Source organism: Cydia pomonella, chromosome 21 (genome assembly GCF_033807575.1).
Source record: "Cydia pomonella isolate Wapato2018A chromosome 21, ilCydPomo1, whole genome shotgun sequence".
In the NCBI taxonomy this organism is placed as follows: domain Eukaryota; kingdom Metazoa; phylum Arthropoda; class Insecta; order Lepidoptera; family Tortricidae; genus Cydia; species Cydia pomonella.
In genome coordinates this window covers 12,208,506-12,227,246 of record NC_084723.1, presented here as the reverse complement: position 1 = coordinate 12,227,246, position 18,741 = coordinate 12,208,506, and the positions used below count along the sequence as shown (strand labels likewise).

General features: G+C 38.3%; 1 protein-coding gene across 3 annotated transcripts in view; it reads left to right on the top strand.

Annotated features, from left to right (window-relative positions):
• LOC133529757 (uncharacterized) overlaps positions 1–14,918 on the top strand; it is a 65,919-nt gene extending 51,001 nt beyond the window's left edge. For 2 of the 3 annotated variants that reach the window (XM_061867559.1, XM_061867557.1), the window contains exons 16-24: positions 1,192–1,317; positions 2,381–2,535; positions 4,362–4,521; positions 4,935–5,097; positions 6,769–6,959; positions 9,403–9,485; positions 9,692–9,860; positions 12,746–12,815; positions 14,761–14,918. In XM_061867559.1, the coding sequence (XP_061723543.1) occupies positions 1,192–1,317; positions 2,381–2,535; positions 4,362–4,521; positions 4,935–5,097; positions 6,769–6,959; positions 9,403–9,485; positions 9,692–9,860; positions 12,746–12,815; positions 14,761–14,798 (1,155 nt within the window). In that variant the 3' untranslated portion in view covers positions 14,799–14,918. Of the gene's footprint in view, positions 1–1,191; positions 1,318–2,380; positions 2,536–4,361; positions 4,522–4,934; positions 5,098–6,764; positions 6,960–9,402; positions 9,486–9,691; positions 9,861–12,745; positions 12,816–14,760 lie in introns of all 3 variants that reach the window. The other variant, XM_061867558.1, reaches the window with a different exon arrangement.
• Positions 14,919–18,741: the final 3,823 nt, after the last annotated feature.

Sequence of the window (18,741 nt, the reverse complement as noted above, 5' to 3'; positions counted from 1 at the left end):
GGTATGCCAACAGGTGTAATACAAATAAAATTGGACTTAAATAATAACCACAAAAATAATACCGGAGTATTCACCCAATTATAGGCAAACACAACTTGCTAATACTACGCGCTTACATTTTGTACTTATGTTAAATAATAAAAAAAAAATGCATTTATTTCAGACAAACATGGTCCATATTTTGTTAGTACATCTTAAGAATTAAAAGCTATGACTAAGGTTAACTTAAAAAATAAACTTAAATAAAATTCTTAAAATTCTTAACCTTAGCCAAAACAAAACAAAAAAAAAGCTACAAGCATTAAGATACAAGAAAGCAAAATGAAAAGTAAAACAGATGTAACTATTCTAGAACTAACCTCTACCCTAACCTCGTAAGGCCCAAGGTCCTACCTATAGGACTTATTCAGTTCGATGAAATTTAAATCATATTCAATTGGAACAGAGTTGCATTTGGTTTGTTTCATTCAATTTTCAAACAAAACAAAATCAACTGTATTCCCTGCACTATAGGTTCAAATTCTAGTGGCAAATTTAGGATTTTTCAATTCTATGGCTGGGCCTTAGGAGGCTAAATAATGCTGATACTACAGTGGCGCCCAAGAGCGTTAGGTACTAGATGGAAATGCGTATAAGTATACTGTCCCAGCCGGTTCCGACCAGGGCGACTGTTCCAGCTCCGTTGTTGTTGTTGAATACGTCCGTGTGGCCCGCGAAGTCGATTTTATTTGCGAAGACCCTTCTCTTCGGGCACACGACGGGCAAGAAAGCCACCATTCACGTAATTGTACGCAATAGCCGCTGGTGGGCGGCTTCAGATCATCCCGTCTGATATCGAGTTCCAAAGTTGACGGGATTCAAAATCATTTGTTTGCTTAACGACGAAAGATCTCCATACAGGGTGCTCGGTCGCCTGCTTCTTCCACAGAAACGGGTTAAGGTTGCAGCTCTTCATCTGGCGCTTAAGCACATCTTTATACCTGAGAAGTATCTAAGTATCAATCCTTCTTCCATTAGTCCGTCCGTTCATCCGGATGGATGATGATGATGGATGTTTGGACGAAAGGATTTTCGTCCAAACATCCATCCTTCAGTCCATCCATCCGTCCGTCCGCTCATCTATCCATCCGTCCTTCAATACAAAATAAATTGTTATGTAGAATCTTCAATGTTGTTTTATTTTAATTTCAGACATGGCGAACGTTAGTAACAAACGCGCGCAGGAAGGACCGCAAGAGAAGCCGATGGAACGACAGGGTTTCCCGGAGAATACTACAAATATTAAACGAAAACGAACCTGAAGCCAACGAGAAAAATGTAAGTATTGGCATAGACACACACGACAATATTTACATAGACATTTACGCCGCCATACAATCGAAGTTATTGTAAAACGATATTCTGAAATAACATGAAATTTTATACATACACGCACTTCAGACACTATCGCAAAATACAGATTTAGGTTTTATATTGGATTCTACACATTTTAATTAAGCGGAAATACAATAATAAAACACACAGAAACTGCACTATATAGGCAAATAAATACACCACAGAGCGGTTTGTTGGCAGACGAAGCTCCTATAATATGTAAGCTAGGTAGTCTATATGTTACTTATATTATTATCTATTTAACCCCTTACCGCATGCGCAGGCCTATATGGCAGTTATAATTTTCAATTCTATTGATAGCTATTAAAGTTTAAATTAAACAGATATAATACTTTTGTTATGGGACATTATTACACAAATTGACTAAGTCCCACAGTAAGCTCAATAAGGCTTGTGTTGAGGGTACTTAGACAACGATATATAATATATAAATATTGTTACGAATCGTTCAAAAATGGACTCATTTTTGATCCTTTACTCGTTAGGTTAAGTAATTAATGTTTGCAATTAAAAAACAATAATTTATTATATAATTTAATTTAATGTATCCAAATATTCTTATAATTAATTTCATTCATATTGCATATTTTTTAATTAAAATACTCAATGAAATGTATAAATTCAATCGTTATTCAATATCTCTATGTTCTAATTTCACTATGGCAATTTTATATTCAAAACGTTGACAGTTTACAGAGCTTTTAAAAACTTACCGTTGTTATCCAATTCCCCAACGACTATTCACTTTGCCACTTTTTGTATTCTTGTATTTTTTGAAGTAAACCAGCGTCTATACTACAGTCCACTATTATTTATCACCTCGACAACACCTGAGACCAGCGAAGATTTTACAATACTTAAATACATAGAAAACACCCATGACTCAGGAACAAATATCCGTGCTCATCACACGAATAAATGCCCTTACCGAAATATATGTGACCGCTTTTCGCTCCATCTTAAATTTTATTCCTTTGGTTTAAAGGTGGAAGAGCATGTCAAACAACCAAACGAAGATTACGTATATCCACCATCACCAACGCAATGCGTAATGCCTGACCCTCTGAAATGTGAACCCATCAAGGACATTGAACGCAGCCGAGAAAATGCTGAACTTCCTAAACTACATCATTCTAAAAGGCAAGTATTCATTATTATGATTAGAAATTTGGTTGACTTGTCTGTTAAGAATGTCGAGACTATAACTTTTATCTTTAGGTATTTAAATAAAATTAAACAAACAATTTGTATATTTTCGGGTAGTTATAACATTTTCTCAAACATGCAATGAAATATTGATGTTATGTTACGAACAGGCTGCGAAGTAAGACGTTTCATGTTTTTTTTTAATACTACGTCGGTGGCAAACAAGCATACGGCCCGCCTGATGGTAAGCAGTATCCGTAGCCTATGTACGCCTGCAACTCCAGAGGAGTTACATGCGCGTTGCCGACCCTAACCCCCTCCCACCCTCGTTGAGCTCTGGCAACCTTACTCGCCGGCAGGAACACAACACTATGAGTAGGGTCTAGTGTTATTTGGCTGCGGTTTTCTGTAAGGTGGAGGTACTTCCCCAAATTGGGGAAGTACCGTACATTATTTGCGACTAGGACAAGAGGTCGTTAGTGGAATTTCATACAAATATTATTATTTCATTGCATGTTTGAGAAAAGCACTATACATACCTCGGCGGGAAATATGGGCTTACTCGCCTCAGACTCAACGGCCTTAAGGAGTCATTTGAGGGTAGATTTTGTTTACTTTTATTTAAATACGTAAAGATACAAAGTATAGTAGCCTTGTAACATATACAGAGTAATTCATGAGACGTGAGCACGACTACAGCCTACACAATCAGTAAATGTTAATGAACCGTTCACCATCATATTAAGTAAAACAATCACGCTTCTTTTCTGTTATTTAACTTTTTGGTAAAAAAATTTTTTGAGTATCTACAATCATGGACACCCAACAACACAAAGATACAATACAGCACCATTAACAAAGATTAAACCTCTTTAACCCTTTATCAGGCTGACAGTTCAAAAATGATAATCGAATGTCAGTCTTACTCATCGAAAATAGAACACATGTTTGTAGAGCCGCATGTGGGAAGTATAAATCCCTTAGCCTTAGGAAATGAGTAAAAGGCTCATAGACTCTACCGGTGACCAGAGAGCTGGCAGCTTTCTCTCGCAGCGCATAAGTATTGCCATTCAGCGAGGGAATGCTGCCAGCATCTTTGGCACAATGCCGCGGGGGCCTTATTTAGATATATTTTAATTTAGATTAGTTTTTACCATTTTGTTTTATTATGTGCTGTATGTTTCCCATGAAATGTAATTTTTATATTACAAACAGACAACGGTTAGGTGAAAGTAAATAAAAGCTTGTACAATTAGCCTGGTAAAAGGTTAACAGTTATGACAGCACTTTGAGAAGAAAATAAAATGTCACACTCGAATGAGTTACGATTTTTCAAAAGTAACCAGGCTTCGATGACATTCAATTTGCACGTCACCATGATGTCACGTGTCCGTCTTACGAATTTTCAATCTGTCGGTCACGTGACCTGTCGCGAGTTTAACATTTTTTCCCCATCACAAAAAGTGCACAGCGCCGCTAAGAAGCTAGAAGCTTTCACTTAAAAAAAAACAAACATATGATGTTATGGGGTAGTATTTTTTGAAACCCTTGCCCTGTCATTAGAGAATAATCGATACATTTGACGCATAAAAAAAACTATATTTTCATTTCAGTGTTGAGATTTGAGATACAGTCCGAACCCAGTTACAATCTCTATATTTGGAGATTATCTTAACTAAGATTAGCCTTAACTATGTAATTAGTTAGTTTAATTAGTTTTGTTTTAGGCAGTTAGTGCTTACATGTTATTTTAATATTAATAGCATAATCTGATACGTTACTTTTGATGTTACCTGCATCACAAATAATTAATATTTCAGACGCAGCTCCAACCTTCAAATACGTGCCCTGGCTGACTTCATGATATCCCATCCTGAAGTTGCCACTAGGCATCCGAGCGAGAACATACCCGCCTGGGTCAAAATCACCCGTCATCTCAACGGTATAGGCCTCGCTAGAAGTATGAAGGCGTGGTGTCAAGTAAGTTTAATTTAACAAATCAGATTTGTGTTTTTAAGTACACTACTATACTAAAAAAAAATGATTTGTGTTTTATTTTATACCACGACGGAGCTGTAGTACGCAGTGCTAGTTGGTCAAAATCTAATCCTTTCAAAGATTGTATGAAAAATAATGTGCAGTAGGTACATATTGTGCTACTTTACCGCACTAGTGCGATAATTAGTACTTTAGCAAAATTTAAAGCGCCATATGTACTGTATAACGTTGTACGATACACGTGCGAATAGGTAATTCGCAATTAGTGTTGAATTATTCCCTTCTCTTCAGTCGTGTTTTAATTTATGGCCACTCGTTACGAATTTCTTACTTTTCGCACTAGTATCGTAATGTACTATTGTTTGTTCCCTAGTTGTAATAAGTTATTATTACAGACATGGAGAGACCTCAAGATCCGTGTCCTCTCAAGGGCCCATGCAAAGGACCCCAGCAGCAGTTTGCAAGGTTTTAGAGAGAGGAAACTGCGGAAAATCCTCGGGGTGACGCCCAGGAAACAAGAAACAGACATACAAACTGAAACAGACGGCGAAACTGTAAGTAATGTTTTAGCTAGGACACATATAGTCTCACTTGCAAAATGCCCCATAAAAAAATAATGGCAAATACAAGGGACCATAGCAGCAGTTTGCAAGGTTATAGAGAGAGGAAACTGCGGAAACTCGTCGGGGTGACGTCCAGGAACCAAGAAACAGACACACAACCTGAAACGGACGGCGAAACTGTAAGTGATGTTTTAGTTAGGATTCATAGTCTCATATGCAAATTGCCCCTTTAAAAAATAATGGCACATACAAAGGACTCCAGAAGTAGTTTGCAAGGTATTAGGGAGAAGAAGCTGCGGAAACTCCTCGGGGTGACGCCCAAGAACCAAGAAACAGACATACAACTCGAAACGGACGCGAAACTGTAAGTGATGTATTAAATAGTTACGGTTCATATAGTCTCACTTGCAAAATATGTTAAAAAAAAACACTTGCAAAATGCCCCTTAAAAATAGCACATACAAGGGATCCCTGCAGCAGTTTACAAGATTTTAGAGAACGGAAGTTGCGGAAACTCCTCGGGGTGACGCCCAAGAACCAAGAAACAGACATGCAAACTGAAACGAACGGCGAAACTGTAAGCAATGTTTTAGTTAGGATTCATATAGTCCCACTTGCAAAATGCCCCGTTAAAAGATAATGGCACATACAAAAGGCTCCAGCAGCGGTTTGCAAGGTTATAGAGAGAGGAAACTGCGGAAACTCCTCGGGGTGACGCCCAAGAACCAAGAAACAGCCACACAACCTGAAACAGACGGCGAAATTGTAAGTAATGTTTTAGTTAGGATTCATATAGTCTCACTTGCAAAATGCCCCTTTAAAAAATTAAAGGCACATACAAGAGACCCCAGAGCAGTGTGCAAGGTTATAGAGAGAAGAAACTGTGGGAACTCCTCGGATAACGCCCAGGGGCCTAGAAACAACGTCCTGAGGCAGACGGCGAAACTGTAAGTTATAAACTGGGGCGGAAACGTACTAGTGTTAGTGATTAATTATCTACACAAGTGTTATTAATTATTATTATAGCCTCTTTATTCCTTAAAAACTTCACATGTTACATAAATAAAATAAATAATAAATAAATAAATATTATAGGACATTTCTACGCAAATTGACTAAGTCCCACAGTAAGCTCAATAAGGCTTGTGTTGAGGGTACTTAGACAACGATATATCTAATATATAAATATTTATAAATACTTAAATACATAGAAAACACCCATGACTCAGGAACAAATATCCATGCTATCACACGAATAAATGCCCTTACCAGGATTTGAACCCGGGACCATCGGCTTCGTAGGCAGGGTCACTACCCACTAGGCCAAACTGGTCGTACATGTATACAGAATTTTAACAATAGCAATACATTTGTGTTATCAATATCGATACCAAACTATTTCAGTCATAATATAAAATGTGTCTCATCCTCTTGAGCGCTCTTTCATTTTTGCCTATTTGCAAACTTCTTTAATTTATTTTTATCGCAACTATTTATATAAATTCGACATCGAATATTCACTTGAGTCATTCGGACGATTTCTAAAATTACATCGAATATTTTAATATCAGTTAATTTTATTGTAAGACAATTTTGCATCAATATATTCTATCTTTAAGTCAGAATCATTTAGATTTACATGATTTAAAATTAATTTTACAGATAGAAGAATCCAGCACGAAGCCTGAATCCGAAGTTGCAGTAGCCCCGCGTGCCCCATCGCCCCGCACCGTTCTATATAACCTCGCTGAGATCCTCGCTCGAAATGGCCCCATGAACGAGAACAATCCGGAGACAAATAATAAGAAAACTACACCCGAAACTAGTGTTTCTAATGAGACGAATGATATTTTGCGGGTAAGTTGTCTTTTTCAGGAAATGTTCACATTAGCCCCGCATTCCTATTAGGCCCGCACAGTCCTATTCAACCTCGCTGAGAAACGAAATATATTTTGCGGGTAAGTTGTCTTTTTCAGGCAATGTTCACATTATTCCCGCGTTCCTATTAGCCCCGCACAATCCTATACATACAGTATGTCCCTAGCCATTGGACAAAGCCGAAAGGTACATATGCATTAAGGTATTTAGAACAAGTGTACAAAGTATTATAACAGCCGGTGTAGCGGTTTCCAAGAAATTAACAAATTACCAATTTTTACTTCGGAGCAGCCTGTATGTGTTAGTAGCTCCTAAGGTAATATCCTCAAAGAATAGTATGGAATCTTCTTCGACCTTTTTGATTATCTTTTATATTTATGACACTAATAAGCTTCTGACTTTTGAAAAATGTCATCATTATCAAATATTTCGAACAAATTGTCAAAAACAGTGCCAAAGATTAACACAGTGTGTTTCTTTTTGTTGTCGATTATTGCAAATAACTTTTGTTCGAAAAAAATATTTTTTAACTTTTGTTCTAATTAAAAAAATATTAACGTCAGAGCATTCCTGAGAAGTAACCCTACGTGGGATTTCTGGGTTTGTCCAATGGCTAAGGTCACCCTGTATAACCTCGCTGAGAGGCGAAATATATTTTGCGGGTAAGTTGTCTATTCTCCCTCAGAAAGCCTTTTAAAAAAACGCCCTGAGAGCGATAGCCTAAAATTATAAGGCATTTTCTATACGTATCATATTATCAATTTAAACTCACTTTTTTCGTCCATTGTTTTAAATACTCTTGACGTCACGCTTTTGATAGCAGGAAGCCTTATTTAGAGGTCCATGGGGTCCCAGCGCGCACAAGTTTTTTGCAGAAATCGCGAAACGTCTGGTTGATGTAACTGGTGACCGAAGAGCTGGCGGCTTCCTCGCACAACGTATCAGCATTGCGATACAACGAGGAAATGCCGTCAGCGTCCTTGGTACAATGCCTGAAGGGCCTATTTTAGATTTAAGCTAGTTATAGTAATCCTCTTTATCATTTGATATTTACCAGTCGCTTTTCGGTGAAGGAAAACATTGTGAGGAAACCGGACTAATCCCAACAAGGCCTAGTTTACCCTCTGGGTTGGAAGGTCAGATGGCAGTCGCTTTTGTAAAATCTAGTGCCTACGCCAAATCTTGGGATTAGTTGTCAAGCGGACCCCAGGCTCCCATGAGCCGTGGCAAAATGTCGGGACAACGCGAGGAAGAAGAAGATAGTAATCCTCTGTATATATCCATTATGTATATTGTTATTAAAATTTACACATATAGTATTTTAAACTATCCTTTTTAGACATGCCAATGACTTCTATAGTTTATTTTTTTTATCCCGTAGACTAAAATGACATTTCATGTGTTGCTGGTTTTTTACGCCTTATAAATAGTGATGTGCTACAACCGGTACTAACCGAAAATAAACTATTGGGAGTTACTTATATAGACATGTAACACCATTTTGAGGCATTTAGAAAGTTTGTATCCAGGTCTAAACACAATATTTATAATATTTAAAAGCGATTTTATTGTAAGATTAACAGTCACCTCGAAGCTCATAATGCAATTTTTAAATGTTTGAGCGGATTAGTAGCGAGTAGATTTTATTTATTGTTTATTTTGGATCTAAAATTAGTTTATTATTTATCGGTTATTCACAAACCGAAATCAAAGATCAGCACTATTCGTTTTAAGCTGGTCACATTATTTCTGCGTTTGACATATGTGGTTGTCATTTTAGTCTACGGAATAAAAGAACAGACTATAACTAGGGCAATAATCAAATTTATTTTAATTAATATTTAGATTCCATGAACGAAGTAAATAAATAGACGCAGTGTCAGTACAAAATCGCGTTGCTACCATATTATGCGCCATCTATTGAACGGAATTACAGTTATTTTTGAGTAGAGATTTAAGCGCCGAACAAAATAGATAAAACTGAGACCAGCAGCGGTATCATGGTCGCATTTTTATCACCTGTCATGTCATGCGTCACTTTCGCACTTACATACTTGTTAGAACGTGACAGGCATGGTGACAAATGATAAAGAGCTGACCATCTTAGCCCTGCAGCTGTGTTAGTGACACCATCTGGTAATAATCTAAATATGGGGGGAACACGATTTTGCATAGATATTGTCGTCTTTTTGTTTCAATCGTCCATGATCTTGACTCAACTTTTACCTTAGGGTCTAAAATAATAACAAGATTATTATGATTCTAGACCCTTTCATATCCACCGCGGATCCGCGTTAGTAGGTATTGAGCTGTTATTAATAATGAATAAGAATTCAGTACTTACTGCACGGATCCACGTTGCGGAATACGAGAGGTTAACTATAAAACCGAAGGTCATTTTAAATTAAACATTATTCCACAGGAATTGGTGCTAGAATTGAAACGTAGCAACGAGTTGAAAGCTGAACAAAATTGTTATCTGAAGGACATTTTACAACATCTGAAGTAAGTATTTAATATAAAAGTACATACAAACCATACATTTTAAGATATTTGTACTAACAATTGAAATTGACACATAAGAGCAGTGCAATATAGTATTCTTTTTAATTACCGGTCACGTGCTAGTTTGACTGACAGACTGACAGCCGGACAGCCTGAGCATACTCTGAGGGGTGAATATGTAGGTCATACTGAAAAACATTTTTCAGGACACCAAAATGCTCGCACGCAAGCCAGAACACAAATATTCCGACGCCAATAGATGAGTGTCGAACAGATAATATTGACGTATTGGATGTAAAGAAACAAGAAGCGGATAATCTAGATGAAGATATTCCTAATAACGATGAAGATACGTGTAATGGAGTAGCTAATAAGGTAAGAATAAAAAATAAAACCTTCGCTTCGCAGTCACCAGATAGATGACAGTCAAACAGATAATATTGACGTATTGGATGTACAGAAACAAGAAGAGGATACTCTAGATGAATGTAGTCAGAATATCGGTAAAGATACGTGTAATGGAGTAGCTAATGAGGTAAGAATAAAAAATAAAACCTTCGCTTCGCAGTCACCAGATAGATGACAGTCAAACAGATAATATTGACGTATTGGATGTACAGAAACAAGAAGAGGATACTCTAGATGAATGTAGTCAGAATATCGGTAAAGATACGTGTAATGGAGTAGCTAATGAGGTAAGAATAAAAAATAAAACCTTCGCTTCGCAGTCACCAGATAGATGACAGTCAAACAGATAATATTGACGTATTGGATGTACAGAAACAAGAAGAGGATACTCTAGATGAATGTAGTCAGAATATCGGTAAAGATACGTGTAATGGAGTAGCTAATGAGGTAAGAATAAAAAATAAAACCTTCGCTTCGCAGTCACCAGATAGATGACAGTCAAACAGATAATATTGACGTATTGGATGTACAGAAACAAGAAGAGGATACTCTAGATGAATGTAGTCAGAATATCGGTGAAGATACGTGTAATGGAGTAGCTAATGAGGTAAGAATAGAAAATACAACCTTCGCTTCGCAGTCACCCGATAGATGACAGTCAAACAGATAATATTGACGTATTGGATGTACAGAAACAAGAAGAGGATACTCTAGATGAAGGTAGTCAGAATATCGGTGAAAATACGTGTAATGGAGTAGCTAATGAGGTAAGATTAGAAAATAAAACCTTCGCAGTCACCCGATAGATGACAGTCAAACAGATAATATTGACGTATTGGATGTAAAGAAACAAGGAGAAGATACTCTAGATGAATGTAGTCAGAATATTGGTGAAAATACGTGTAATGGAGTAGCTAATGAGGTAAGAATAGAAAATAAAACCTTCGCTTCGCAGTCACCCGATAGATGACAGTCAAACAGATAATATTGACGTATTGGATGTACAGAAACAAGAAGAGGATACTCTAGATGAATGTAGTCAGAATATCGGTGAAGATACGTGTAATGGAGTAGCTAATACGGTAAGAATAGAAAATAAAACCTTCGCAGTCACCCGGTAGATGACAGTCAAACAGATAATATTGACGTATTGGATGTACAGAAACAAGAAGAGGATACTCTAGATGAATGTAGTCAGAATATCGGTGAAAATACGTGTAATGGAGTAGCTAATACGGTAAGAATAGAAAATAAAACCTTCGCAGTCACCCGATAGATGACAGTCAAACAGATAATATTGACGTATTGGATGTACAGAAACAAGAAGAGGATACTCTAGATGAATGTAGTCAGAATATCGGTGAAAATACGTGTAATGGAGTAGCTAATGAGGTAAGAATAAAAAATAAAACCTTCGCTTCGCAGTCACCAGATAGATGACAGTCAAACAGATAATATTGACGTATTGGATGTACAGAAACAAGAAGAGGATACTCTAGATGAATGTAGTCAGAATATCGGTGAAAATACGTGTAATGGAGTAGCTAATGAGGTAAGAATAAAAAATAAAACCTTCGCTTCGCAGTCACCAGATAGATGACAGTCAAACAGATAATATTGACGTATTGGATGTACAGAAACAAGAAGAGAAGATAATTATATTTTTGTTGTGTCTTTCGTTTAGTTCAGTTCAGTTCAAATATACTTTATTAATGTAGGTCTAACAACAAGCACTTATGAATAGTAAAGGTGCGACCAGACCGTAGCTTAAAAAACGGTCACGATACGGAATCGCAGTGACGCTTCGTATGCGTACCGTTTTTGACGCATTTTTTTTTTTTATACTACGTCGGTGGCAAACAAGCATACGGCCCGCTTGATGGTAAGCAGTCTCCGTAGCATGATCCTTGCTCCCCACACCGCTGCTTAAATAACGGTGACGGTACGGAATCGCAGTGACGTGCTTCACGCGAATCTTTTTTGTTCGCAAATCTTTGCGTCTTTTACGTCACCGGTGTGGTGTCTGCCATAAGATCTCCGTGTAATTATTTTTGCGATTTTTACGCAGATCAATCCCTCCTCACCGCACTGGGTTCATGTCGAATTCGTTTTCCGTGCAGGCGGCCCGTCTTTGGAACGAACTTCCCTACGGCATCAAAAATGCTCAAAATAAGTTTGCATTTAAAAAATCCTTACGTGCTTTCTTTGCTAGCAGATTCAAAAAATAATAATGTATGGGTAAGCTCTATATGTTTTGTCGTTATTTATGTATATATATTATAAGAATTATAAGTATGTATATTTATGTATGTATGTATGTATTATGTATGTATGGTATGTTATTGTATTATATTTGGTTGTTGTTGTTAAAGTAGCACCGCCCACAATCTCTCTGCTTTGCCTAAAGGTTGACTGGTAGAGAATGCCTTATGGCATTAAGTCCGCCTTTTGTACTATAAGGTTTTCTTTTGTGCAATAAAGATTAAATAAATAAATAAATAAATCAATTTACGGTGCGTATCGTGACCGTTTTTTAAGCTGCGGTCTGGTCGCACCTTTCGCTACAACGAGCCTTCAAGCTGACTGTGGGGCTAGATCTATTTGTGTAAGATTGTCCTATAGTATTTATTTACAGTACATATGGCGCTACTTTACCGCACTAATGCAATAATTAGCACATTACGCAACTATGTCGAAAATTTATAGGGCCATATGTACTGTAAAACGTTGTACGATACGCGTGCGAATAGGTAATTCGCAACACGTGACGATTTAAAACAATTTATCGCCACTTGTTCCGAATTTCCTATTGTTCGCACTTGTATCGTAATGTACTATTAATTATCCTACAGGATGGGAGCATGTTATTGATGCCAAGCAACATGCAAACGCAAGCGAAGTCTAACCAGGATAAAAATGGTGGTAAGTATCATTGAATGAGCTCTCAGCTGAGCTCTTCTCGAGGGTCTGCAGTATGGGGTGCCTCTAAAACGGACTGTACAGGTTTTTAAAGGGTCGGCAACGCGCATATAACACCTCTGGAGTTGCAGGCGTCTATAGGCTACGCTTTGCTATTCGGCGGGTGAATATACATGCCCGGTGTGGCACCGCTCCCCTCACGCAGGACAGGTTTCTTCAGCACTCAACGACACCTGCCGCATAATCACCGGCTGTCTGAAGCCCACTCCTCTTAGTAAGCTCTACGCTCTGGCGGGCATAGCGCCCCCGGAGACCCCCAGGGAGGTGGCTTATGCTGTTGAAAAACTCAAGTAAGAGCAAGACTCAAGGCACCCTCTCCACAGCCACGAGCTACCACCGTCCCGCCTTTTTTTTTATATACTACGTCGGTGGCAAACAAGCATACGGCCCGCCTGATGGTAAGCAGTCTCCGTAGCCTATGTACGCCTGCAACTCCAGAGGAGTTACATGCGCGTTGCCGACCCTAACCCCACCCACCTCGTTGAGCTCTGGCAACCTTACTCACCGGCAGGAACACAACACTATGAGTAGGATCTAGTGTTATTTGGCTGCTGTTTTCTGTAAGGTGGACGTACTTCCCCAGTTGGGCTCTGCTCTAGAACTGGAATTACATTCACTGGCTGTACCCTACCACACAAAGCGAGATGACATTCACAATGCCCATACCTGCCTAAAAAGCCGAAAGAGCTTCATCCGGTGCACTGACGCTATCTGTTTTTCGCCGTCCAAGAACCGACTGACACACTGGGAAAGTACGCGCGCCCCTCCCGATAACTACGTCCGCCCCGCTGAAAAGCTCCCGGCAGGGCATAAACAGCCGTGGCCGATCTGGAAAGCTTTAAATAGACTGCGGTCCCAGGTTGGCCGCAGCAATGAAAACTTGATAAGGTGGGGCAGCCTGAGCGGCTCAGATGCTCTATCTATGTGCATGTGGCACGGCTCCCCAAGCCATGATGCACATGCTGTCCTGCCCCGAAATCAGCACACCTGTTCCGAGCAAGATCTACGGGATGCGACAGACAGGACATTAAGCGTCGCTACCAGAAGGTAGACCAGAAGGTCTTGCTTAATATGAATCACGAAACCATCGATACGAGAAGAAGAAGATAGGCACGGTGACTGCTTACCATCGCGCAGGCCGTATGCTTGTTTGTATTAAAAATAATTCTTTTTCTTGACTTGAAAAAAAAAACTGAAAACCAAACTATACTCCGTTGTTTTTCATATTAGAAATTTTATAACCTCAAAAGTAGTGATAACGTTTTTCCTCCAAAATTTAGTTTCAGTAACTATGCTGTTGCTATCTCTATTACACGCGCATAATTATATTGCTGTCCCGCCCATGATGCCGGTTGTCAATGTCACTGTGCGAGCTTGACAGCAATATAATCATGCGCGTGCAATAGAGATAGCAATTGCCCAATGTACTAAAATCTATATAGAAAGCGTCTCTGTTTTACACGATATGACTCTCGCACCAAAATCCCCGATGTATGATCATTATTGAGCTTACACAATGTCCAAGTAAAGTATAGGATAGCTAATTAACAAATAAATTAACTGCCAGATAAAACATCCCGCAAAACTTAGCACTTTATCTACCAGTTAAGCTTATTTGAAGATTGTGAAACGCCAACGATGACTTTATTCGTCAGATAAGTGGCAAGTAGCTTATTCAGGACTTTACTTGGACATTGTGAAACGGGCCCTAGGATTTTTTTTTTTGGTAGTTGGTAGAGGAGGCATGCGAGCAGACGGATCACCTGATGGTAAGCGATTACCGCCGCCCATGGACACCTGCAACACCAGAGGGGTTGACATTTTATGTGACATGCCCATTTGTGTGACAATGTCCTATTATATTTATTTATTATATTTTATTTTTCAGATCCGCTGTATGTGGTGTGTGCACGTAAACGAAGGTGAAACGAGAGGACTAAGATTTTTAAATATACTCATAATATACTGTACGTATATTCTTACTCTATTTAAGGTTATTAGTTGTAACTTAAGATAATTGAAGTATTGATTAAAATATATACAATATTTTACCTTGTTTCTTTAACCCTTTGAACGCTTTATATCATAAACACAATCATCACTCAAACGCCAAGGTCCCGGGCGCAAGGGAGCTAATGTAAACCTTATTCGAAAGTGTGAAGGTTACTTTGACAGCGTCCGCCATAACACCTATAGTTGTCCTTGGCGCTGTGGGCACGACTGGTAACGACGCCTTTAGGTGTTCTTGGCGTTCAAAAGGATAATCTACATTTGATTTACCTCGTTTTTGTAGTGGGAAAAGCTTACAATAAAGGTTTTCTTTATAGAATAATCTTATTAAACCTTAACCTCTTAAGGCCTTGCCTTACAAGAAGCAAATCCAAAATTTGCTAGTGAATTTTGAACCTTATAGTGTATGAAATAGAGTTGATTTTGATTTGGGGGAAAATAAATGCAACAAATTTTTGGTTGAAAATGGTCTTTATCGAACTTAATAAGTAATTAGCGACGAACATGAGCCCTACGAGGTGAATACAATGGGGTTAGCCTTACGAAGTTTTTTACAGATGTTGCCAGCATAGGGTTTTCCTGTTTCTTGCTTTTCGTAATTTATGGCCTGGATGCTAGATTTATGCTAAATCCCATAAAACTAAACTAGAAAAAAGGTAATCCTATGTAGGCGCCTTCTATAAAAACCTTTGTCGGTTTCCGACTCCATTGAATATACTCTTCTACAAATAATTACCATCCGACCGAAACCAAAGGATCGGTTTTGCTATAATTTCGGCCGACACATAATTTTTATGCCGTAACCGAATCTTCGGTCGGACACTATCGACTATAACATCTTTCGGTTCGGCAGTTTTTTTGGCAGAAACTTTAAATTTTTTTTTTTACTGAAACCGAAGGTTCGGTTTTGCTTTAGTTTCGATCAAAACCGAACCTTCGATCGAAACATTATTTTTATACCGAAACCGAAACTTAGGTCGGACAATACAAATAATAGAGATACTTGACCGCCAACTGAACTTCCACTAGAATCTTCTCAAACAAGATAGATAAGATACATGACACAATATGGTTGTTTCCAATTTTTTGAAACGCTTGTATTACATTCTATATTAACTAAACGTTGCCCTAAAATTCAACTTTTATACTAAAAACGGCTTTAAATATGTTAAACTAACAAAATATATTTTGACGGATGCTTTCGCGCCCAAAACGCTCTTTGAAAATTGTGTGACGTCATAGTTTACGGTTTGACAGATAACTACATACGCACGTAGAAGATACGAGCTGTCAACGGACATTTGCCATTTGTTGTATATCGCCTAACTGTCAACACTGTCAATCCGAGAGTTGTGACGTCATCAGAATCTTCAAAGGCGTTTCGAGTTTGGTCACGTGACGTGTGCCAAAAGATATTTTAAATTCTATATTTACAAAAATATGGTCATTACAGGTCCCCTAAAAGTAGTTTAACATGTTCTTATAATCCAAAAGAATTTATTGGGACACAATTCTGCCCTAAGATTTGTAGATGGAAACAACCCTATTATGAATGCGATACAAGATGCACTTAAATTTTAATGTCAATGCAAACATTTATATAGATAAGACTAATACTAATAATAAATATTTGTACAGCTTTTGACTTTGACATATTGCAATTTGATTCGGATCAAAACTGATCTAATTCTGTGAGGCTAAGATGGTCGGCTCTTTATCATTTGTCACCATGCTTGTCACGTCCTAACAAATATGTAAGTGCGAAAGTGACGCATGGCATGACAGGTGATAAAAATGCGACCATGACACGTCACGAGAATTAGCAACGAATACAAATATTGTATTGGACACATTTATATTTATAGATAAGTCGTGGCCAGATTTTAATCATTTCAGAAATGCCATTTTAGAATTGATCACGTCATGATATGTTTAGGCTAGGTTTTACTTTTTCATGGTATGGGTAACCGGTCATTTCATGAAATGATTGCCACAACCAATGCCAACATAAGGTTGACTGGTAGAGAATGCCTCGTGGCATTAAGTGTACTATAAGATTGTTTTTCTTTTATGCAATAAAGATTGAATAAATAAATAAATGCCACATCATGTAATTATCAATTCTAAGATCAAGTGATAATCTGCGGTGGCAGCATGGTTCCATTTTTATCACTTGTCACTATGCCCGTAGCTTTCGTGCTTACATACTTGTTAGAACGTGACAGGCACGGTGACAAATGATAAAGAGCCGACCATCTTAGCGAGAGTAATTTCGATTGTATGGGAGCGGCGTTTTGGCGGCGGGTTCGTGTGACAAATATACGTAAAGTAAAACAAGTAAGTATTTTTATTTCAACCCCCTGAAATAAATGGTAGTTAAATTTATTTTATACAAAAGATATATATGTACTTGATAGAAGTTTCCTTGTTTTTCTAATGCAGATAATAATATGTTTGTAGGTTTTCATGTAGGGGGGGGGTTATCTATATCTATACTATCTGTATTGCAGTCATCTTTTATCATGGATAACATAAAACAAGTAGTTTGTTTTTCACATATTTAAAATTAAAGAAAGTATGATGAATAGTAAGTCTTCGTTAATCATCGTTAGATAAGCCTTAGTTGTATACCACGTCGGTGGCTAACAAGTATACGGCCTGCCTGATGGTAAGCAGTCACCGCAGCCGACGGACGCCTGCAACTACAGGGCTGTTACATGCGCGTTGCCGACCCTTTTAAAAAAACCTACACACTCCTTTTTGAAGAACCTCATATTGTAGCCCTATATGTTTGGAACTTTGTAATGGACGAATAGGTTATTAAGACTTTTAGAAATGAACTGGCTACCGTTGTCTAAAAGAATAGTCTGCGGAACACCATGCACTAAAAACCATTCCTCCTCAAGAATCTTAACAACAGAAGCAGCCGTCGCTTTACGAAGAGGAAACATCATGCAGTACTTTGAAAAGCAACAAACAATTACAAAGAGAAAAGTGTTTTGCTTCCGGCTTCTTGGCAGAGGTCCGATAAAATCGATTGAAATCATTTGCATCGGTCTAGAACACTGTTTAGGTCGACCCATTTCACCCAGAGTGGTATGATTAGGCGATTTAATAGCCAAACAAGTCGAGCATTTAGACACAAAAGACACAACATCCGCATGCATGTTTGGCCAGAAGTAGCATAGGGCCAGACGTAAGTACGTTTTATGAATGCCTAAGTGGCCGCCAGTAGGTTCACAGTGATAGTCATGAATGGCTTTTTCACGTAGTTCGTCAGGTACTACTTCTTTCCAGGCAAACTCAGATGTCAACGGAAAGCGATTTTTTGATAACCGAAACAAGGTGTTGTTGATAACTTTGAAATTAGGTAAGCATATGGGATTATTAAGGCAAGTGTTATATTTATCTTTGTACCAGTTATCTGCAGTTGAACTAAAAGAGTTAGCGGTGGAAATACTGTCGATAGGTGGGAGTCTCGATAATGCGTCCGGGATAATGTTATCAGAACCCTTACGGTGCTTTACTATAAAATCAAAACAAGATAATCTTATGCACCAACGGGCCAATCTACCGGTTGGGTTATCAAGGGTAAGGAACCATTTTAGAGCTGAGTGGTCTGTGTAAACAGTGAAAGTCTTACCATTGTCCAAGTAACAACGCCAGTGTTCCAACGCTGTTAAGACTGCAAGGGTCTCTTTCTCCGTTATACTATAGTTCTTTTCAGCTCCCGACAAGGCTCTGCTCATATAAGCAACTGGTCTTTCTTTACCGTCTTGTGTTTGTGTTAGCATAGCTCCTATCCCATAACTACTAGCATCTGCATGAACTTCGAATGCCAGCTGGAAATTTGGACAAG